The 23,951-nt window shown below is 40.7% G+C and overlaps 1 protein-coding gene across 7 annotated transcripts in view; it reads right to left on the bottom strand.

Annotated features, from left to right (window-relative positions):
- DIP2C (DIP2 acetate--CoA ligase C (putative)) overlaps positions 1-23,951 on the bottom strand; it is a 327,799-nt gene that overhangs the window by 23,195 nt on the left and 280,653 nt on the right. For 5 of the 7 annotated variants that reach the window (XM_087729737.1, XM_087729757.1, XM_087729774.1 and 2 more), the window contains 4 exons: positions 16,898-17,066; positions 15,764-15,934; positions 8,159-8,188; positions 6,398-6,459 (listed from right to left, as the gene is read on the bottom strand). In XM_087729737.1, the coding sequence (XP_087585863.1) occupies positions 6,398-6,459; positions 8,159-8,188; positions 15,764-15,934; positions 16,898-17,066 (432 nt within the window). The remainder of the gene's footprint in view (positions 1-6,397; positions 6,460-8,158; positions 8,189-15,763; positions 15,935-16,897; positions 17,067-23,951) is intronic. The other 2 variants (XM_087729765.1, XM_087729791.1) reach the window with 1 other exon arrangement.

Raw genomic sequence — 23,951 nt, 5'->3', positions numbered from 1 at the left:
GTATGATTAATCAATTAAAGTTTCAGAAAAGGTAACTATTTTACTGTCACTTGCCATTAGCGTGCCTCCTTCTGACATATCTCCCCTCCAGTCCCTTTTCCCTACTACGTGACTATAATGGTTATCCTCCATGCCGTGACTGTGCTACCGAGCACTGCTGCAGCTATAGCTTAGACAATAATTTAGCTAAGTAGTTCTTTTGTCTGGTAACCCTTTAATAAGGGTCTTTTTCAAGGTAGATGGAGTAGAAGTGTTTGAGAATTAGGAAAAAAACTCCCGTGGCTTTGTTGCTTGGTATTAACCAAAACAATGTATACACAACATGAAAGTTTCAGTAAAATATGGAGGAGAAGGATAAACAATTGACAGCCAGAATAAAAGGCTATTTTTCTTTTACTGCATGAAGTCTGAAATGCTGGAATATATTAAAATGAAGCCAAAGCCTTAACTGATTGCTTTTGACAGAGCCTGCATTTGAGACTGGGCTCAGCATATAAGCAATCTACAAAAATAAACCCTAAGTAACTGTTTTCACATATCTTTGAAACGCTACAAGTGTTCCCTTCTTTTCTTGGGGAATGAGATTCAGAATTTCCACCCTCTGAAATCCCCTTTGTCAAGGAGGCAATGCCTGAGCAAGTCTGACGGAAGTTCCGAGAACTCTGAATAACCCCGAAGTCCAAAACAAAAAATATGATTTAGCACAACATACGAATGACTTCCTAAGAAATCAAGTCTGCTAATGACAGAAGTATATACAAGGGTCACTTCTTTTTAAGAGATACACTAATTTGCATCACTCCAAGAAGATGTCAGTGACCACATAAGAAGAGAAGACACCTATTTGTACAGCTCCACAAACTGCTTGTACAGAGGGTAATCAGATTAAAATAATTATTCTAATGATGGAAAGGGAGTATTTCAATGAGAGACTATGGATACCTCAAGCCACACATTGAATGACAGCCAGACTAAAAACTTAATAACTTGAACCCAAATACATCTTGGTGCTTCTAGTCTATCTGGCAATATCCTACATCTGGATTTGGCTCCCTCTTTGGTGCCAGCTGCCTCACCATGTCTGTGACCAAGAAACTATCCAAGCAGCTCACCATTACATGTAGCTCAAAAAGAAATCTAGTAAACCACAGAAGGGTTTAATAAATGAAATCCTCCATTTTTCTAATCCTACTGAAAAAAATACAGACTTAACTAGATGAAATCAAATAATTTAAATGATCATTTAATGCACCTATTATTTCACCAAAGGGAATACTGGAATTTAAAGGCAGGATCAGAAGGATATGAGGGGTAAGGATGCCTGCATATATGAAACTAGAGATGGTATCAAATAAAGCTGAGAATAGTGTTTACTAAGACTGGCTGAAAGTCTTCATTCTTGCCTTGTTTGGTATAAAATGTGGATGTAGTTAAGTAATCAGCTTAAATACAATTTATAGTCAAAATAAGGGGAAACTGCCTATTACAAATACATGCAAAATGATACAAAAATCTTCATCAATACCTATGTGACTTGATTAGTGGCTCTCTCCCCCTAGAAGTCTAAGCCTCCACTCCATCAGAGCTCATAAGCCGTCACTACCTGCTACTGAACAAGAAGACTGGTGACATTTTTAATTGCTTTTGGAGGTAGACAGATCGCACTGAATTTGTTTCCTTTTACTTTTTTGTCCTTTTAAAATAAACTCTAATATCAAAGTAGATCTTTCCTTGCCCCACTTAGAGCAGGACAGTGATTTTCATCATCTTTTTTCTTTATGGATAAGGTTTTGCTATAGAAGAGAATATCAGGATGCAAGGGGATGTTTGTCTTTACAGGATTTGCAGCAAGTTTCAACTTTAGAAGAAGATCAATGGTCTCCCTCAGCCATCACCAGATGGATCCTTCAGCTCACTAATTAAAACTTCTGAGGGAATCCTCTATACAACATTTTAAATATGAAAGATACAGAAATGCAGAAAAAAAAATTCCCATGTGAAAAATTTGAGCAAAAATTCAAAGCAGTCAAAATATTTCAACATTTTCATGATATTTTATTTCTTATTCATACCAGGTTAGTTTCAAATTTAAGGTAACTTCAAAATTTAAACTAGCAGGTTAAAACAGTAACATTTTGAAAACAGTTTTGAATGATTCTTAAAAAAAAATGTTTTCGCATATTTGCAAATATATTGAAACATTTGAGAATCCAGCCTGACCTCCTGAAGAACACTTAAAACTATTTTTGCCCTGTCTATGTGAAAGGAAGATTTACTTTGGAATACACATGCGGTCTATTCTCAGTGTGATGAAGTGGCTTGTTTTGCCAATTAATAATTTTTCTACCAAGGACTAACCTGCTGTTAAGGTTGAGGACGCTGTGAAATTTTTATGCTAATATCAGAGATGTATTTTTTGTTGGATATTTTTAATTTTATAAACGCAGGTACATATTGTTGTAGAACATCCTGGATAAAAGGGATGCTCAGACTTTACATTTACATCTTTACTGCTACAAAAGCATGTAAGTGTTACAAAAGCCAACGTCTTTCAAGTATATGGTGTATATATCATCAAGTATGATGAGAAAAAGGTCTCTCTGTCTTTTTTATTTTCCAAGCACTTCTCAGCTTTTAGCATATTTAGGTATCTTGTGCTTAACCACCTGAAAAGCTTTCTGAGGAGAACATAACTGGTCTAAAATGATGATGGAGTGATCTGAAAACCACCAGTTTAGACAGTGGGACAAGAATATGAATGTATTTATTCTATTCCTTTTTCTTGCTGGGGGGGGGGGGGGGGGGGCGGGGCAGGATAAAGTTGTTTTCCCAGAAGCAGCGGCAGAGAAATGTAGCCAACAACCCAACGGGGTGCTCACGCCTGGAGTTTTGGTGCATTTGCCCTCCCGGCAGATGCATGCGGGCACACTTACACGACCCGCGTTGCACAGTGAGTCAGCAACTGGGACCAGCCATACTGTGCCAGCACAGCCTGCTGCAAAGCATTAATCCACCTATTTTGCCTTTTGGATGTGAATTAACCTCTCTAAACTGCATTGCACTGCAGTGCAGGGGCATATCAGCCACTTGGGGCTAACTCAGGGGTCTTCTCCTGTTTTTTTATTAAACAGCCCAGGTGGGATTGCCTGTCTTTGCTCACTCTTTTGTGGCCATCCTGAGGACACTCTGATTTTTAGAAAATCAGTGAGATGCCGAGTACAACAATACTGACGTATTGTCACCAAGAGCAAGCCAGAGCTGTATACTCTTGCTATTACGATGTTGCTCAGTTTCCCAACAGAGGTGTCTAATGCCATTTGAGACAGCACAGGGTGCTTGGGACATCACATTAGTGCTAGCAAATACAACATGAGCTCTATGGGAGACCCTGCTGGAGTAGCTGTAGCATCTAAACCTGCACTAGATGCTCACAGCTAGGCAATCAAGCCTTTTTCCAGTATCATAACTGATGCCAGCCGCTGACTGAGTGGTTGCATGCCTTGGCACAAGTTTGCTGAACCTCCAGGTGAGCCCAGTCCCAGCCATTTCCCTCAGCTGGCAACTATGGCCAGAGTTGCAGAGTCCCAGCAGCTAAACCAGTGGGCTGGCGGCTCAAAACCATACAGAGGCACACACAAAAAGGTGTTTGAGAACCTCCAACTTGACCTAAGAAGCAAACCATCCAAATCCAGTGAGAGCTGGGAGGAAATGTCTAGTTTGGTTGAACGACCACCCCATGATCTCTACCCACGTTGCACACAGCACAGGTATTTTGATCTAAACTCCTATCAAACAACGACATTTTCATAAGCTGTGAAGTATGCAAACACATAATTACCGGATGAGCTTGAAATAGTTGTATTCAAACTGATTATTAATTTTTATTTGCAGCAACTAGAAAGTGTTATCATGCCAAGAAAAAAAAAATGTTGTCTTTTTCAAATTCTAGAAAACATCTTCTAAAATATAAAATATGAAAAAAAATTTCTCACATTAAGTGTACATATTGTTAGGGGACTGGCTGACCTGCAAAGCCTCAGTGGGTTGTTACTATACAGTCTCACAGCTATGTACAGCAATCTTTCAGTTACTGTTAAGCAATAGTGACATTCAGTTCCACTAAAATGGTTAGAAAAAGCAAGTGTGAAGAGACTATGCCAAATAAAGTTGTTTTCTCCCCTAATTTATGACCCATGATTCTAATTCTAAATTCCACAGGACTGAGTAAATGAGGCACAGCTTTAATCCATCAAATTAAAATCTACATTACCACAATCTGAGAAGCCAACTCTTAAGATCATCTTTCATGTTCTGTAGAATTAGTCACTAAATATAAATTAATACACTGCAAAGTCTGATCTCAATAATGATGCCTACTTCTTAATGGCATGCTAAGGCAGGGAAATAGAATATCCATGGTTTACACAGTTTTTATGGACAGTAAATCTTATTTCCTCTATATAAATATACACAAATTTATTTTTATTGTTTATAATTTTTATTAACAACTGTGAATATTATGTTCTCTTTCTATATATATTTGTTTCTACATACTTCCCTTCCAATGAATATTCTATTAATTTCTTTCTCCTCTCAGAAAAAATAATTCCAAATAAGGAATTAACCTATGTTTGCTTTTTTCTTTCCCCTCTATAGCTACAACTTTATTTTCAGTGATTCATTAGCTCTTTCTCCTGCACTTGAATGATGCTTACATGCTATCTACATTGTGTTCAACTTAGCTTCAACCATTTCAGAGCTCTGAGATTAGAGCAAACACTAATCGTACATAAGTCTCAGTTCACTGTTTCCATTAAAAAATAAACATCTGATTTCCCAAATTATTCATATAAGCTTTCTTCCTCATCAATACACAAAGAAAGGTACCTCAAAGGTCAATTCATCCCATGCTGGTGCACGTCTGAGATAGCTGCGATACACTGGTGGTGTGCATGCCTTTCCAGTGACCGCAGAAGGAGCCTAGGAGACCGCTTTAGGCTGGAGGAGATCTGTCCTGGTCACAGTGTTTGCTCTGCTCTTAGGCAAAGAAATGCTCCACTTTTCATTTCTTTTTTACAACATAAAGCATTCAACTTCTCAAGTAAATCTCCTTTCGAAAGTGCAATGCAGAGAGGGTAAGCTCACATAACAATAACACCTTAAAAAAAAAAAGCCTTTTTTTTCACTGGGTTGGGTATGAGCATGGACTGTGCCTACACTACTGCAGTTGCTGGGCCAGGAAGACCAAGTTTTCTATGGCTTGGTCATGCAGACAGTAGTATCCCAAAGGATGGATCAGACATGATCATTATCGTTGGTAACATTGTGTGCAAAAGGAATAAAGAAATGGTGAGAGAGTCAAGTATCTTGCAGTTCCTTTCTTCCACCTGCCAAACTCCACGTGCTACAAGAAAATATCTGTATGTATGTCTGACTTAACTACCCAGAGGATAATTTGGGCCTGCAGTGCCCTGAGGTCTGCACTCTGCAAGCTGAGTCGTTCACTTTGATATAGCCAAAGTTGGTATTCACCTAAGGGGAACAAATTAGCTCTTAAGCTTTTAGGAAGGATGAAAGAAAAAGAACAAAAAAAAAAAAAAGAAAGAAAAAAAAGCCCTATTTGGATAATAATTTTTTAAGGTACCAGGGCTGGTGTATGCTGTCAATTAAATGTTCATCTTTTCCAGAGTTAACAGAAAACTTTTGGCTTTGTTAAAATTTTGTAAAGAGATTACCTGCTAGCCTTTTGACCAGAGTACTGGAAAACTGAAATATATGTGCATGGGTATTTTCTAAAGTTACACATAAAATCACAAGTTTCCCTCCAACCAGAAGATTTCAGACATCTCCTTAATACCACTAGCGGTAAATTTTAATTCTCGCTTTTTGTATATGTCTAACATTACAGACAGAACTAGAAAATGCCCACAGTTACAGAATGTGGTTGCTCACAATGGCTAAAGTCAATAATCCATTGCCTCGTAGTCCTGCAGCATGAAGAATTACAGCAAAATGCCCCCAAGGTCTCCCCGCTGGATAACAGTTGCCAACCCAGGAGAAACACCCCTGTGAAGCTAAGAGGCCCAAAGGGACTCCATTTCTTAGGGACCAGCTAGGCTGCACCACCTGAAACAAGTGTCATGAAACCCTGAATGCAATAAAAGCAGGGAATTTTGTTAGTCTTTGCAATGGCTATGTCAGATGCTTCAGTTTTATCAATGGTAAAATTAACTAACCAGCTAGTAAAAAAATCTATGTCTGCTCGCTGGTAGGAGCTAGCACAAATTATTTATGAGGATAACAAAGGTTTTCAGGGACCAGGAGGTGTGCTGAAGTAGATCTCCTTCTAGAAGCTCTGTTAATTGTGTGTAGAGAAAAAGAAAAAGGTGGTTCCGACCTGTCATGCCTCAGTGCCCTCATATCAACATACACTGTGGTGGGATCTGGTCCAGATGTTCCCTGTAAACAACAACATCAGCTAATCAGAACCTGAAGGCTGGGAGGAGAAAAGAGCTTTACCCCCCAAATAACCAAATGTTCATTTCACTGCTAATTATGCTAATCAAATGACAAGTTATATTTAAGCTATTCATCAAACAAAGCTCAGCTTTATAGAATCAGAAAGAGCACTGGGAAAACATACCTACCGTCAGGTACTTGTTACCTTGGGGTTCGGAAAAACATCAAGCGGCCATACTACTTAACCAAACACATGTCAACATAGGTTTTATTTGCTACGAAAGGCCAAGTAATCAGCACGTGGATACATACAAAAAATGTTAAACACGTTTTGCCATATAAAGGAACGCGGAAATTGCTGAGGAGACACAGTTTAATGGCAGAAGCACATGGTCAGGAATGTGAAGCATGGTTTACTGAGAGTCTTCCATACATGCAACAGAGAATATACTTGAAGCTAAAGATAGTAAAGGTAGCACGCATGACATGAACCAACGTGGATTGAAGGTCTGTAAGCAATTATTCTGTTTCTTTTCAGTCTTCCACTGCATAATTTAAATCCTTGCTTTATGTCACAATATTTAGTTACTTGAAAAGCAGTAGACTAATTTTAGTTTCCTTTCATACAGAGATGATACAGTCTTTTAGGCCCTTCCACCCACAGCTTTGCTGCAGTTTTGTAACCTGCTATGATCTTCCCTTATCTGAAACGTCAAACTCATCACCACCGAACATCACGTGAATTGTCAATGCTCTAGTCTAGGGCTCGTTTCTCTGCTGCATACCTCACGTCACTGCTAAGCAGGAAGATAAAAGAAAAGCACAACTTCATTTTGAGACACTGGAACTTTGGAATTTTTTTTTTTCCAGCAGATAAATTCACCTAACCCTGGCAATCTACAGATACAGGAACTCCTTTATCAGTTATTTAGATGTTTACTACTTAAAACAGCAGACAGCATCAACTCCCAATGATTTCTGTCCCTTTTTGGATACATTATAGAGTACAATTCTTCACGCTAGGAGTGTCTAGGGCTCAATTTTGCATTTCTGCAATGCTGGCTGGTAGTTCCACAAGTTGTGGAGCACTAAAAACTGCAATGGAGTTCCACAAATAGATAATTTTTGTATCTAGAGGGGGATAGAGTTATCACTACCAATTGATACTTACTGTACAGATACTCATAGTGACCCACCACCAGAGGAGAAAAAGAGTAATAGAGCTGCACATGCATGTTAGCCTCTTTAGCTTGTTATACACAATACAAGATACAATATCCTCTCTAGCTATTAACGACACGATTTTCAGTCTACTAGTAAACTCAGCAGTGTAACAGACTAGTGCTGAGTGGAGAACTTATTTGAAATATATGCAATGTTAAAAAAAAAACAAAACCAAGGAAAAATTGGTTATCTTTAATAATAAAACTAAACCTGAATTGATTTATAAAATAATGGAAACAGTCAAGTTTGAAAATCAAAGACAATCACTATGGTATTTGTTATTTTCAGTGTGAATGAAATAGTTACAACAGACAGCTAATATTTGATGAAACCTGCATCCAGATAAGCTATACTGGACTTGTTCATAATTTCATAGAAGGATCTGAAAATCCCCAAATCTCCAGACTCAATTTCTAGTCTGTCCCACTGTTGGAAGCTGATAGGTGGGTATTGAGGGAACATGAAAATCCCCTACCTGCTCGGCCAGCTTCCCCAGCCTGTGAGGCTATAGCAGCAGGAATAGCAGGGATGAGGGAGAGAAGGAAAGAAGGTAACACAAGACGAAAATAATAATAAAAAAATGGGAATGAAGGGTGGGAGGAAAAAAAAAAGAGGAGAATGCAAAAAGCAGGGAGTAAAATAAAAAGAAAAACAATGTCAAATACAGGAATCTTACAAATTAACCATTATACCATTAAAGGTTAAAAAAAGTAAAAAATGAGGTGTCAACATTTTAGTAGAGCAACAGAAGAGACAGCTGTAGACTGCTAACCTTGGACGAACAGACTTAAATGGTTTTAGGACACTACAGACAACGTTGTTAGTGGAAAACATGTGTCTAGAATACTGTGGGGTTTTTTTTTTTGGTGTTTTTTTTTTTTGGTGAAGAAGTCAGTAAACATTATGGCCCTGCTATTTTAATGTGCATCCATTGAGACAGGGGTTCCAGGTCTGCCATTTCACTACTAAAAGGAGTTTGTAAGCGATGTCCTCTGGAAATCAAAAGCAAGCTCTCTTTTTGGAAAAAAAAAAATTAGTATACAACGGAGAAAGATACTTACACCTTGTTTCATACAGATTAACCTGCTCCTAAAGTGAAATAAAATCAAGGCTTTGTGCACAGCCTAATTACTAGAAGACCATAACTAAATGGAGGAACTTCATAGTTCAACAATTCTTCTTTCTTAGTCTATTTGCCATGATAAACAGTGTAATATGTATAAAGAACGGTAAAATTAAAAGCCGATAAAAACCCATCAGTTCTCCACCACCATCGATAACACAGCAAAGAGACAAAACACAGTGGTGACTAGTCCTAAGCTGCCACTGTCACGTGGAGCATCTAACACCAGATGGCTGCAGTGGGACTCGCCCTACAGCTTGTGACAATAAACAGCTCTGAGCTGGCATCCCACATCCCCCTCATCGAACTTCTGAATTCCAGCAAAGTTAAAAGACTACAGGAAGCTGCCACAGAAGCATCTTAAAATAGGTTTATTTTGGATGCGGGGGAAGATGAAGCATTTAAAAAAATAGGATGGATCTGCTTATTACATTGCTGCCCCAAAATAGAAATATTACTAATAATCCAGGTTGAACACTGCAGTGTAACTGCAAGAAAGCAGGAGAACTGCTGAAATCCATCCGTTATATAATTCATTGCTTGTGACTATACTGCAGGTCCCGAGAGGACTTTGAGAGTACCAGAGCCTCATACGGCTTTTAACTAAGGAAGGGCTTGAGAAACAGCAGCTGAAGTCTCAGCATCGTCCTTTTGCGGCCAGCTGCAGCTGAGATACTCTGAAAGTGTTTCAAAAGAAGCAGAATCTTAGCCAAGACCAGAGTGACTGACTCAATTTATCTTATTTTGTGAGAGAGAGATAGAGAGCACCTGTAACGCTGGTCACCGGAAAAAAACAACATGACTTCTGTTTTATCTGTTACTTACTAAGGACAGGTTAGATAGTGTTCAAGGAAATAAAATGGGCCAAATGTCATTTTCTGTCTGAAAACGGGTATATCACAAGTCACATCCCTTGTACTAAAAATACATCTTCTGGCCATGCACAGGTTGCCACCAGTGAACCATCCCTGGTCTGTACAAACCTCTGCAACGTGCCAGGCTTTTATTCTCTGGGAAAACATTGCAGGTCAAAACTGCACAGAGAACCCAACAAGTCAGCAGCAGGGATGACCATGTGCCAGCACTCAGCCTGTACCTGAATTCCACTGAAGTCAAAGGCCAAGCTGCATGCTCTCCCCTGCTTCCCTCCCTAGAGTTAAAAACTAGGAACTAGGCAATTGAAAGTCCTAAGAATTTAAAAATAACTGTTGTTTTGGGTTTTGTTTTGCTGTCTAAGGATGTGGCCTCAATGTTTACTCCGAGTCTGCTTCTGCTCCAGCGATGCTCAGAAATGAAGTTTTGATGTACACTTAACAATCTCACGTACACAAGCACAGCAGCTGGAGCTGTGAAAAGAACTTCACGGCATGACTCATAGTAAAGGTGGGAAAACACAGAATCTGAGGGAACTCACCCAGAGCTGTACTACATTGCTAAGTGTGAATCATACCTCTGATAAATTGCACGGTCTCCTGTCACACTCTTCACAGAGCTATCCCTTAGTACTTTTGATATGGAAGATCCTCAAAAAGTGTGATCTATCACTAAGTAAAAAGAAACATTAGCTTTAAGCCCTAAATTTACTAACAAAGTTCCCTTTGCTACACGGTGAAGGAAGGATTCATTTCATATAACCAGCCAACGAAGAAGAAAGTGTGCAGTATAGGGTAGGAAGTACCTCCTGAGATAGGCTGAATGATGCTCTCCCTGGAAGTATTTCTTTGGCTCTGCTGACTATAGATGGATATTGAATAACTCACTTAACCTTGCCATCTAACTTAAAGGTGACGTAAAAGAAGCAAGATGAATTCTGCTCTCCTATCCTAGCTTGGGCAGATTTGTTAGTACATTTTCAGAGTCGACTAAGGAAAATGAACAACTTCTAGAAGTTTTTCCTCAACTGAAATTGAGTAGCAGGTTGAATAAAATGAAAATATTTATTTCAAGTGTTTAAATGGAAATTAGCTAAAATCCTAGAGAACCATCTGTGCTGTTGTAAGAAACAGGCTACTTTTTGTATCTATTTTTCTCTCTTTCTTGAGAATGCCAAGATGCTAGTTAATGAGAATTAAAATATGCTGGATGCAATCTTTTCATCTCAGAAATCCCTGGACTATTATCTGTGCCTATACAGCCATAAAAGGTCAGATATTAATGGTATTTAAGTGCCTAAAGGTGGAGAGAATTATTTATTTTCAAAAGCGTACCTCTAAAAATCTAGTCCAAAATGATTACATCAAAAGAAACATAGTAAATCTGCTCTAAATTTGAGAGGAAATGAATACAAATGACAATGCATTAGTCTGTCAGTGGCTTAATCCTGAAATTAAGATCCATTTGGTAGACTAAGGCTCTTCTGTACCAACAGGATTATCACAATGGTTTGCTTTTTAAAGTAATCTTTAATAAAAGTTCAAATTCTGCTATCAAGTTTTTATATACACACACACAGACACACATACACATGTACATTCACGCGCCCCCCCCCCCCCCCCCCTTCTTTTTGGAGGGGGCAACAACAGTAAAAGCTTTTTGGAAAAATCAGGATACCTTCCCCTTGAAACACTTGAGTCTTAAATTTGTCCAAAAAATTGGAAATGAAGTGAAGAAGGTATCAAAGATCATATCCAAGCTGCGTTAGGGGCAGCCCACAGAGAAGAAAGCCTGGATACGTTTTTTGCTGGTAAGGGTCAATAGCTGAATACTGAGATATGTTTAGAAAGGTGATTAGCAAATACATATTTTAGAAAGACTGTAGAGTAGGCTGGATCACAGTTATCCGTGTGGAAGATGCTGTTCCAGGAACCACACACTGATCTCATGGATGACACAACTTGGAAGAAAAAAAGCAAAGGCAGATGCTATTGACTCCAACATCTTTAGGAGTATTTTTATGCAGTGTGAAGAATCCAGAAATCATGACCCATTTCTGGAACATACTGGAGACAATGCTAATTTCAGGAACATTGTTGACCAAGGATTAAAATTCATTCTGTTCCTCAGCCCAAAAAACAGAACAGCCCACAAGCTATTCCAGAATATCACTAGCCATAAACTTTCAGACAGTTTGGAAAGAGCATTCAGTCTAATTCAGTATCCAGTCTTTGGCAGTGTCTACTACCAGATGCTTCAAAGGATGCAATCCTGTATCTTTATATTCTCTATCAAAATGACATGTTTTGTGGTGAAGCTTGTAAGTAACATCTTCAGTAATTTTTCAAGCCCCTTTAAAACTTGCCAAACTACCCTTGGCTTAAATGCTTCAAAACCCATTCCACTTGAAATGGTACATTACTAAATATAGCTTGTTCTGAAATGGCTTTTCTTCATTCCACACTAGACAGTGTATGGCTTTTAGTCTGTCCTATGGACTGAGATGCAACATCTTAGTAGAACTCAGTGAAGCCTGACACTAAGCTATATCATCAGCCAGGCTCCTAATCACCTCACTCAAGGCTCTCATTCTGTGCTGTTCTTAAAGTCATAGTCAGTATTAATAATATTCCTTTAGAGAGTTACCCGCTTTTACAGTTTGATTCAATAACTCTTTCAAGAATTTCTGTCAAGAACCATCTAAGAAGCAAACTTCAGCTAAGGAGTTAACACAATCAAAAGGCAAATATACATAGTCAAGCAAAAATCCAGCCTAACTCCATGCTGATTAGGACTTCCAGTTTTTCTGAGTGTGTTCAGCTTTCCTGCACGTTTATAGTGGGTTGACCCAGACAGCAGCTACGCACCGACCCAGCTGCTCGCTCGCTCCCCTCCCAGCGGGACAGGGGAGAGAACAGGAAAAACAAAAGTGAGAAAAGCAGTGGGTCGAGATTAAGACAGTTTAATAAGGAAGAAAAGAGGAAAAAAACCCAAGTGATGCAAAAGCAATCACTCACCACCTCCCACAAGCAGAACAATGCCCAGACAAGCCAGTCTCTGAGCAATGGCTACTTTGGAAGATCACTCCCTCCTTTTTTAATGCTGAGCATGACATTATATGGTATGGGATATCCCAGGTCAGCTGGGGTCAGCTGTCCCAGCCATGTCCCCTCCCAGCCTCCTGCTCTCCCCCAGCCTGCTCGCTGGGGGCAGTGGGGTGGTGGTGCGGTGGGCAGAGTGAGAAATGGGGAGAGCCTGGATGCTGTGCAGCACTGCTCAGCAATAGCTACACCACTGGTGTGCTATCAACATTGTTTCAGTCACAAATCCAAAACACAGCTCCCTACGAGCTGCTACAAAAAAAGTTAACTCCATCCCAGGCAGACCCAGTACAATATTACTTCCAACGAGGCATACTTGGGCATTGAACCTGACTTACTGCTGCTTAGTGTCATTCCCTGGTTTTATTATGTACTGAACAAATGACTTATCTCGTAAGTGAAACAGCCACCACAAACAGTCCAGAGATCACTGCAAGTCTTAAATGGAGATGTTCATTAGTGGCAAGCAAACTTTTGCAGCTAATCTGTCCTTGTTATCTACAGCATCCTTCAGGTCTGGTCGCTCCACGGACCAGAAGCCAGAGAAGTTCAGTTATTTTTCAGAAGTAGCTCCACTACAGCTGCAGGGGAGAGCTGACGGGCCCCATCCTGACCTGTCAGGAAAGTCAGCGCAGTCGGCCATGAAGGTGTGCCATCACTTGCCATCACCTTCCCCTCATCTGTAAAAGACATCCCATGGGCACTTCAAAATGGCTAAAGATACAGGAGCAAATTAGAAAACTATTGTTACCAAGTAACCAGCTCACCTCTTTCTCTGTTGTCCCTTTCTACGTGAGGGAAAGCTGCCAGTGTCCTTGCTGCCTGCTGTGCCCCTCCCAGCCAAGCGTTTAAGCTTGGCTGGGTTGCTGACTGGGAAAGCACACCAGCCTGCACCTGCTAACTGGCCTAAACTGGTACCGTTCAAATTGCGCTGCCTCGGTTGGGAGTGCCTAAAGATTTCTTAGATGTTTTCTGAGTTGTCCTCTCTGCCTTGTCATCACCCAGGACTCTAGATATGGAGAAAGAAATGAAGAGGCCTGTATTCTTGCAAAGAAACATTCAGTAGAAGAGATTTCAAAACATCAGTCAGTACTTTTTGTATCAAATCCATGACAGAAATATGGGGGAAGATGCTGCTTGAGTTCATAGACATTTCTAACCTACCAGATGTATTTTTCTCTCAAGACTATTTATTAGGTTTTATTAGGGTAAAACTGTTTTGAAGGACTCAAGCGCTGCTTTTGAGACTACAGGAGATTTTCTTAAACTTTTATTCCTGAAGAATATTTATGGCAGCAATTACAGAATGTCAAACTAAAGAAATCCACCTCTGGGACACAGAATGACTTTTAACCCTGCTCAGCTTTGCCTTGTCATATGTTTGATAATAATAATAATAATAATAATAATTAAAGTAACCCTGGGCTGAAGGGATACTCTGCTGGTAGTCAGAGAGAAAGCAAGCAGTACTGGAGATGTGGCATACCTCCTGTATTCATATTCTGGTGACATGCTGAACTACAAGGCCACTTTTAGCCAAGGCCTGATGAAAGCCAGGAGTCTTTAGTGACGCTGAAAAGGGCAAGAGGCTAATGCAGGCATAATACACAGACATACAGGTCTGTGCTGATCCCATCATCCGTATTTGTGACATTTTTTGGATAAAATAAAAAAATCTTTACATTGACAATCAGGAAAAGAATAGCAAATTCCTTATTTATAGTGTCACTGAGAAGATCTGTTACGGCTTCCACTCCTGAGGAATTACGCATGTTACAGTCATAAGAAATCCTTTAATGTAAATTGGAGGTAACTGCCAGATTTGAAATGTGGGATGCGCCATATAGCGTACAGGCAAGTTATACCGAGGAGACAGTGACTTTGAAGAGGTTAGAGACATGGTAGGTGACCAAATGGATATGGAACTTCCCAGCCAATGCAGCTGCCAATGCAGAAGATGATTCATGTATTATTTAAAAAGACTATTAAGTCAGAAATCATATTACATCTGAGTAGGACACCTGTGGCATTATTACAGGAATAATATGTGAAGTTCTGATACCAGATTTGGAAGGACAGAAAGAGACCAGGAGTCATAAAAATGAGACACAGATCAGGAAAGCATGTCTTAGGGTTCTTTATCTATTTATCAAAGACTAAGATGTGTATTAGAGTCATGACAGAAATATGATTCTTTAGTCTAGATTAGAAAAATGTAATAAAATAAAAAATGGCTGCATCTAATGCTAGATAAATTTAAACTAGAAATAAGGCAAAATTAATTAAAAATTGAACACCTTATAAAAAGTTAGCTTTCATCACTTGAAGTCCTGAAAGATAAAATAATATACTGTAGATCAGCCTGAAACTATTTGCTCGGTGTAGTTATTGAGTGAAAACCTAGAGGCTATTCAGAAATTCAGAACAGATAGCTACAGTGCTCCACCTGTCCTTAAAATCATGATTCAATAAAGAATCCTGGAGAATACAAGTTAAATCCTACATTATCCCTGGGTACTTTCTTCTGATTAGTGGATCAAAACAGAATGAAAGAGATGTAGCAAAATAATTTCCCATTGTAAGCAATAAACTGTGTGCAGAAAATATCTATCTAGTTAATTAAGTAATGGTTAGAATTATTTTATAAACTGAAGGAATCCATTTTGTAACGTACTAAAATAAGCACTAGGAAACCGGATTTTACATTACATGAGTAAATACTATTGTTGGAGTACATTCTGTCACTACCATGCGCTTTTCTGCATTACTGTATTCATGGGCAGAATAAATGCTATGAGTGCAACATGAGAGGGATGAATAGTTGACAAAGTAACAGAAATTTACTACCTGTATATACAGGAACATTAAGTACCACATGCATTTTCTTAATATGTCTACAACCAAGCAGTCAAAGGAAATACAATGAATGCTTCCTATTGAAAAACATTTTCTTAAAACAAGCTTAAGGAGTGAAAAATCTTACCTGTAAACATATCGCCAGGTTAACTCTACAGCCGAGTGATGTGCTGACAGCCCGTGGATGGAGACCAAGGTCTTTAAATAATTTTGAAAAGGACTGAGTAAGAGCTATCCGAGGTCGTTCTTCAGCCACTACTACACATGTCCGTACACGTGAAAGGTCCAGTCCCCTTGCCTAAAAAGAAGTTAAAATGTAACAAAGGCCACAAATGGGCAGATTTAATGAAAAACAGTTAGTAGTACTTAAGTGTATTATGAAGGTATTATGATTCAAGAGGAACAGTGGAATAAAGGCTAAGGTGCCCATATAATTTCCATCTTCCCTGGAGGCTGGATGGCCAGATGACAGTCTAATAGCTGTAGAAGAGCAGACATACTCGCTTGTCATCTCAACATTAGCACATAGGAAGAGATGGGTATGCTAGTTCTGAAGGGAGGGAATGCTATTTCCCAATATTAATTCAGAAAGCCAGTGAAAAATAGCAAAGAGGAAGCAGTGTCTGGCCTTGGAAAAACTGATTAGGAAATTATTAAGCGAGGATGGTAAGGGCTGGAGACATCATAAATATCAGTATCCCAAGATCTAATTAATTTCAGTAGCATAGTGGAAATTCTAGATGGAAATGTAACTGGCTACCTGGCTTTTAATTCTGGTGAAAAAAAGAAGAAGATACACACCTCCCCTCCTCCCCATACAATGAGGACAATCCAGTGAAAACAATATGGTACTTTTAGGTACGTGATTATTTAACTACAGGGGCCAAACCCAAACTATTACTGCATATAATCAGGGAATTCATAAAACATAATATACAATATAATACTCCTTGGGGCTCTTGGACGTTTACACCTCTGTTTTCCAACACTTGCCTATCAACACAGGCTGCAACATGGATCAGAAAGCTTAGGTAAATAAAAGCCTTTCCTTCATGTTTAAAAGCCTTGTGATCTGAAAGAGAATGGCTGATACTCATATATAGCCTCTGGCAAGGAATAACACGGGTTCTGTGGAAGCTGCCCTTGCCCTCTGATGATTTTCTCCTCGGAGCAGACATTTAGCGCAGCCGTTCAGGGCAGGGAAGGCTCTCAACCACCACTGTGCAGATGGCAGGTTGTGCAGGACGACAGAATTACTCACCTTCAGTGACTCTGTTTGCGAACCGAGTCCCTTAGTACAAAGCTCCATGACCGAATAGGAACAAAAAGTGTCTCTCACTTTGTACTGACTCACAGCAAGAAGCCACAGAGCGGGATTGGTCTCCAGTTCTGAGGGGGGAATCAAAATAGACTGGTGTCCTGAATAAACGCTGTAAAGACACAAGATTCGTTAATGCATGCTAAATGTCTGTGTCCACAGATGTTTACAAGCTATGGGGTACTAGAATATAAAGTTTATCACAGCGCTGGATGAACCATGTAATGTCTTACAGTGCTCTACAGGTCTTACAGTGCTCTACAGGTGCTCTACTGTTTAACCAGTGCTCTACAGGTTAAACATGAAGTTTAACTCTGTTATTTGCTATACCTTCAGAGTCTATGAGGAAGCATGAGGAATGCTGGCAGAACATGCTCCTGAAATACTAACTTACTCAAAATGCCTGTGGACTTTGCTATTAGAACTGTACCTAAGAGAGCAAAATAGCTTGGTTATTAATGGTGCTAATAAACAGTATTATAATATCAACAAAAATTATGTGTTGCTAACAAATAATTAAGATTGAGTAATTACCATTTTAAGACACCTTGATTAAAAGAGTACTTGATTGCTTAATATGGAAATAACCTCTCTCCTGCTGAGGCAAGCAAGAGGTTTGCAACCATTTTCAAGGGAGTAAATCTGGCCCCAATTTAACAATCCTTGTGGCTTTAAATTTCTTCTGTGAAAGTTTTATGAACTTTTAAAACCCAAATACACTACATCTCGTTTACTGGATACCCAGTGAGCATAAGTATTGAGAAAAGACACTTATCAGGGTCCCTGAAGGAAAAATTTATGTCAGAGCTAATTTCTCTGGTACCCAAGATTCTCCCCAAGGGAAAAAAATATTCCCAGTTTGATGTCTTTATTTCCCGTGGGTCCTGTGTTGTTCACTCATCTCAGACAGGCAGATTTACCATCAGTTTTACAGTCCCCCTCACATCTTAATTTGTGATTTGTAGAACGGTCATAGCATAAAACCCCCAATCACAGAAGTTCTGAGAAAGGACCATAAAGCCCCAGAGATTTATGATGCACATGAGAGAAATTCATTTGTGAATTGAAAACTTGAAATTCCAGCTTGGTAAAGTAAAGCTGACATTTTTGAATCCAAGCGCCCGAGGTAAGACACGAAATGGAGCTTTATTTTCAGGAATATGAGCATCTCTCTAACATTTGACATTAGGAAGAAGATACACACCTTTGCAGTTCTTGAAGATGGGCTGCTCACACAGCCTCCCTCCTTGGTGAGTGAGTGCCCCCACTCCGCCCAAACCCAGAGGAGAGTGCCTTCAAAAGCTGTGCAATTTAGAACCAGGTTTGTGTGACCTGGACGTCTTCACTTGGTATGACAAAGGCATAAAACGCATAGAAGTCCAGCCACAATAGCAGTTAATAATCCAAATAGTTTAAGTTTCTGCTGGAGTATGAGCCAGAGAATGTCATGGAATATATATGAACTACAGTTCAAATAATTTCATTTATCATACAGTAAATATTTTATCTTTGACTGCTTGTCCACATTTATGCCACTCTTGATGATTCATGACCAGTGACTTGCCAGGAAGCGATGTGTTCTTGGATACGGTTGACATAACGACTATAGCACAGGATGGTCAAATGAAGCATTATGCTTATATGTTGCTTTTATGGAATCAGAATAAAGTACGACTGAACCTTGACCATGTGCTTCATAAACAAGTGAAAAGAGATGTTGGCAAAGTTACCCAAACCTCAAAGGAGTATGCCCTGAGCTCAAGCGACAGATCAAACCCAGCAAGGGAGTAGTAACAGTTTTTACTATAAATATTACTTCATTCTTTCTTTTTCAGCCAATTCTATGAAGTTTTTCAGAGAAGACCAAAAGGTCTTAGTTCTTCACAAATTTAAGGTTAGGGCACCACAAACGATCAAGGTGTATGATATGTGTGGTAAATAAACAATTCTTACAAACGGGAAGCTGTAACCACTCGAGTAAGAACATGGGATGGGCTCCAAACTGTCCAAATACAGGATACAGAGACTCAGCATCAAACCCTTCCCTCCGTCCCTGAACTCCTCTAGTTGATGCAACCACTATCAGGAGAAAAAAAAAATCTGCACTATAATAAACAAGCTGCCAGGGGGTCAAACGTGGGAGAATTACTATTATTCAGAACCACATTAAATCCCTTAAGTGTCACTTATTCAACTGGGCAGACCATCCCAAAATAAAAACAAAATCAAAAGAACGAACTTTATCGCTGTACTGAAAAGTGCCCACAGAAACTCCACAGGAATAAGGGAGGAAAAAGCCGCATTGCTTTCAGTAGAAGAACAGAAAATTGATTCCAAGTGCACTTTACCAGGAAATGGTCCAAAATGGTGGCATTTGGGAATACAAATTTACACCAAACACAAATCTTTGCAAACTCAAACAAATCTCAGCAACACTAATGAGTGGGGCTGAACTGTCTCCCTCTCTTGATCAACTTATGCTGGACAGGTAAGAAAGATACTTGTGTTTGCTCTTAATCTCCCGCCAACAGCCATGCAGCAAAGCATGAAGATTTGGATGGAAAATAACCCCAGCTTCTCCAGATTGAGGGAAACAAACACTCTTATGATCAGACGTGGACTAAAACAATCACTCCGATTAGACAGAAACAAATGAAGATGTTGCTAGTACCTTTTCTGAGTTTTCGAATCCCTCAGAAATGCTGAGGAGCTCAGAATTAAACTGCAGAGCAGCAGGAAATATCTAACAGGAAGGAAACTTTCTGTGGTGCAGAACCTCAGACATGTGCTGCTCCTGTCGACAGTACATAAACCTACAGAAAGATGATACCGTGCCTGGAAACTTGATGACCAACACAGGCTTTGCCTACCGAGCTGTGGTTCAGTAACCCATGCATATCATCCGATTTGCTAGAGCAGTTGGTGGAGCTAGGAGAAGGACTGCAAAGACATATTTCTGGGGTGAATGTGCCACTTCCACAGCTGAAGTGGTTTATGCAGCACCTGGCCACCACGATGTCAGACATAACTTGGCTCATCTCCCTGAATCAATCTGAGAAACATTACGTAGGTTTTGTGAAAGACTCCAAGCAACAAAACGTTCCTCGTAGCCACATATCCTTACAAACTTGCAGCCTTTATACTTCCATGTTAACCCCTGAGAAGCTGTACGTCACCAATGTTTTGGTGGAGAGAAGCTGAGAAAAGAGAGACACCCCCTTGTACAGCTGGTTGAAGCATTTCTACAACTCTGGTGGTTTCAAATCACTGTGAGATGTTAGAAGGTGTTTGCTTAGTATGGATGCCGACAATCAAGCAGAGGACCACGTGCTTGAACAGACTGCAGTTGTGGAAGGCTGCAGAACACAGCCTAAAAGTGAACACAACTGCAGCTGGATAAAGCTAGATATGTTCCCAAACCTATAGGAAGTTGTGTCAATGCTGTCTCTATGTAATTCTAGGTATGGCAGAGATGTATGGTAGGTACATCTAGGTATGGTACATTCTAGACATGGCAGAGTTAATCCTGAAACTGAGGCACTGAACAAACAGTTCCATCTCACCTTCTTGAAACATTAGATAGTCATCAAGAGATGGTTACGCTGTCAGCTTTGCTATTCTCATACTGGAAGCAACACAATTGTGAAGAACACTGTGGTATCAGGGGGATCAGATGGGATATTAGGAAAAGTTGGGGGTTTAAATATAAATTGTGGAAGCTAAAATTACCATTCTGAAATAGCAACAATATATGGTATATTGGAGCAGGTGCAAGAATTTAGTTACATAAATACCGGGAAGGAACTGAAGCAAGATCGTTTCTTCCACTGCTGTAGAAATCTGTTGTCACAAAAGTAACTCCGTCTCCTGATACAAGTCTTATACCAGGAGCAGACACAGTGCAGAACTGCAGGGACTACCTGACAGACCTGGACATCTGTTTATCAGTCTCCACCATTTTTAGAAAATGCAAAAGGAGTGGGCAAGAAAGAAGACAAAAAAGGAGAGTGACTATAGAGCACCCCCCCATCATCTTGTGACAATGACTTTTGGGATGCAGACGCAGAGTGAAATGCAGGGGTAGCTGAGGTGGGAGACCACCTTTTAGAAATGCTGTCTCCTTTAGGGGAGCAATCTGGGGAAAAATAAAGTACTGACGTGGTGGACAAAGCCTTGGATCTTGGCAGTAAGTGAAAATCCTTGTCTGCCTGCACTGAGCAAGGGCTGCCCAAGGACAGGAATACTCCAGTTAAATGCACCAGGATGTATTTTGGTATGACGGCGCCATCTGATCACACCACCGGTTCCACTGCCTGGCAGGCTGTTTTGGCAGCAGACCGAGATGCCTGGAAGGACATCTTGGCAATTAACTGTTCCACTGAATCAGAGATTGACCCCATGTTGTACTGAGGCAGATTAACAGTAAAGTCTGAGGTTTTATTATAGTTCCAGAAATTTCAGCAGGGCAATAAATGCTGACAAATGGCAACTGCAATTTGGACTTGTATTCTGGCAGGCTACTGACCCGCCGTTGCCCTTACTTCTGGTGTCCTTCTCAGGTGATAGGAGCTGCTTTCCCACTTAACTGCAGGAGGCAGGTAGGTACTGCTGAGTCTTATGAGTATATGCAATTTTTTTCTGCATTTCTGCAGATGATATTTGGCGTTTGGTGATGAGGGACAGGTACGGGAATTGGGCATTTGGTAGGGCCTGAAATAATTGAGTTGCCACGCACATAATTCCAAGTCTGTGAAAAGAGTCTGCTTGCTGAGGGAACCTGAATTGGACGGAGCAAAAGCCTTCACAATCATCTAGACCACAGTCTGTAGCAAGGAAGGTACAGACCACAGAGGAGAGTGTTTAGGCATATGTCTGACCTAGGCTTCATAGGACTTGGGCCAAAATAAAATCTTCAGTTCTCCTGGAGACCCATTACATGCACAAAAAAGGGGCTTCTGGAAAACAAGTAAAGGAATTCAGACCACCTGCAGGGTCCAAAGATGCCCAGCTGGTAGACAGTGCACTAAGATCATGGCTGCACACGGTAAGCAGATAAGCAATCAGTACTGGCGAGGCAGAGATATCTCACAAAGAAGTTTAACTAATGTACAGCAAAAGGGATCATTGTGTAGGGCACGCAAATTTTCCCAGAAAGGAAAGGACCTCAACCATACACCTTGAGAGGCTTCTAGTGCTGAGAATAGGTGCAACTTAAACATCTTTACATCTTCCACATCAGAGTACTGGGAGCCAGTGAGAGTGGTGCCATAACCCAGCACCCTGCTTTAACCCAAGCTCTGGTGCTGGTACCCCAGTCAGATATCCCTAAGTCTTTGGTTAACATTGAAATCCCAGTATTTTGTTCCCGTACTGCCTGCACTGCCTGCTGGGACCGTGCTGTCTGCCCAGGATGAGAGCCAGAGGTGACTTGAACTTCTTGATACTACTGATTCCTCCAAAAGCTTCACCCTCCTCCTTTCAGAGGAGTGTTTCAGAAATCTCCGAGCCTCGCAAGGGAAGCTTTCTAACATGGCTCTGGGCTGCTACTGGGCACCTCTGAACTGATGTGTAACTTGTCACTGGGAAGTGTGTTGCTGGTGGCTCCTGAGCACACACACATGACCCAGCAGCACCAGCAGTGGAAATCATACTGGTCAGAACTTGGGTTGCTCAGTGCCATTCAAACACAAAGTCCCTTTATCTAAATACTTCAAAGCAGGCAAGCAAATTCTAAACATTTGGCCACTGTTTCCTTTTTGTATTGAAGAGAAAAGAGAGATGGCCATCTTGCCCTGCACACAGAAACCACAGCCTAAGGTTAATTAAATGATACAGATGGCAGTGTCATTTCTGTTGGCGTTGGCATTAGACATCAGACATCCTAAGGCAGGCAGAGGCTAAACATGTCCAGCTTAGTTGATTACAGTACAGTTTGTATTTGTAAGCCATTGCTCAGATGTGAGCACCACTCAGGTGGTGCCTCAGCATCACCTCTCCTGCCCCAGTTACTCCCCCATGTGAGGGCAGCTCTACAGAGCCGGTGGAGTCGGTCTGTCAACACATTGCAGAACTCGCATATCAAGGTAAGTCAGGGCTTTCAGCTGCTGTTGAACCTTCTAGACTTGAGACAGGTTTAACATACCTATTGGAATGTGGAAGAAATGCAAATTGCCTCTTCCACAAATTGCCACTGGCTAAAGACTTTGAGGGAAACATGCACACGGCAGTGTGTGGGCAGAGGCACCTTTATGTTCCTCCTGCCCCTGTTATGCACTTTGCAACACATAGAAAGATGGCTATGTTCATATCCTTCACTTCCCATGCCAGAATTATTCTTTTCTGATGTGGCATTTAGGGTTCTTTATGCAGTCTTGCCTTTAATTTGCTGTAAATGGGCTGGAGATTAGGTGAAATCATAGAATCGTTAAGGTTGGAAAAGACCCTTAAGATCATTGAGTCCAACCGTTAACCTACCACTGCCAAGTCCACCACTAAACCATGTCCTCGAGCGCCACGTCTACCTGTCTTTTAAATACCTCCAGGGATGGGGACTCAACCACTTCCCTGGGCAGCCTCTTCCAATGCCTGACTGCCCTTTCAGTGAAGAAGTTTTTCCTAATGTCTAACCTAAACTTCCCCTGGTGCAGCTTGAGGCCGTTTCCTCTCGTCCTATCGCTTGTTACTAGGGAGAAGAGACTGACCCCCACCTCGCTACAACCTCCTGTCAGGTAGTTGTAGAGAGCAATAAGGTCTCCCCTCAGCCTCCTCTTCTCCAGACTAAACAACCCCAGCTCCCTCAGCCGCTCCTCATAAGACTTGTGCTCCAGACCCTTCACCAGCTTCGTTGCCCTTCTTTGGACACGCTCCAGCACCTCAATGTCCTTCTTGTAGTGAGGGGCCCAAAACTGAACACAGTACTCGAGGTGCGGCCTCACCAGTGCTGAGTACAGGGGCACCATCACCTCCCTGGTCCTGCTGGCCACACTGTTCCTGATAC

This window comes from Nipponia nippon, unplaced genomic scaffold (assembly GCF_047370975.1).
Source record: "Nipponia nippon isolate SJK-2023a ecotype South Korea unplaced genomic scaffold, ASM4737097v1 scaffold_1, whole genome shotgun sequence".
Lineage (NCBI taxonomy): Eukaryota > Metazoa > Chordata > Aves > Pelecaniformes > Threskiornithidae > Nipponia > Nipponia nippon.
Note: the sequence above shows the minus strand (reverse complement) of the source record. Positions and strands in the feature narration are given on the sequence as shown.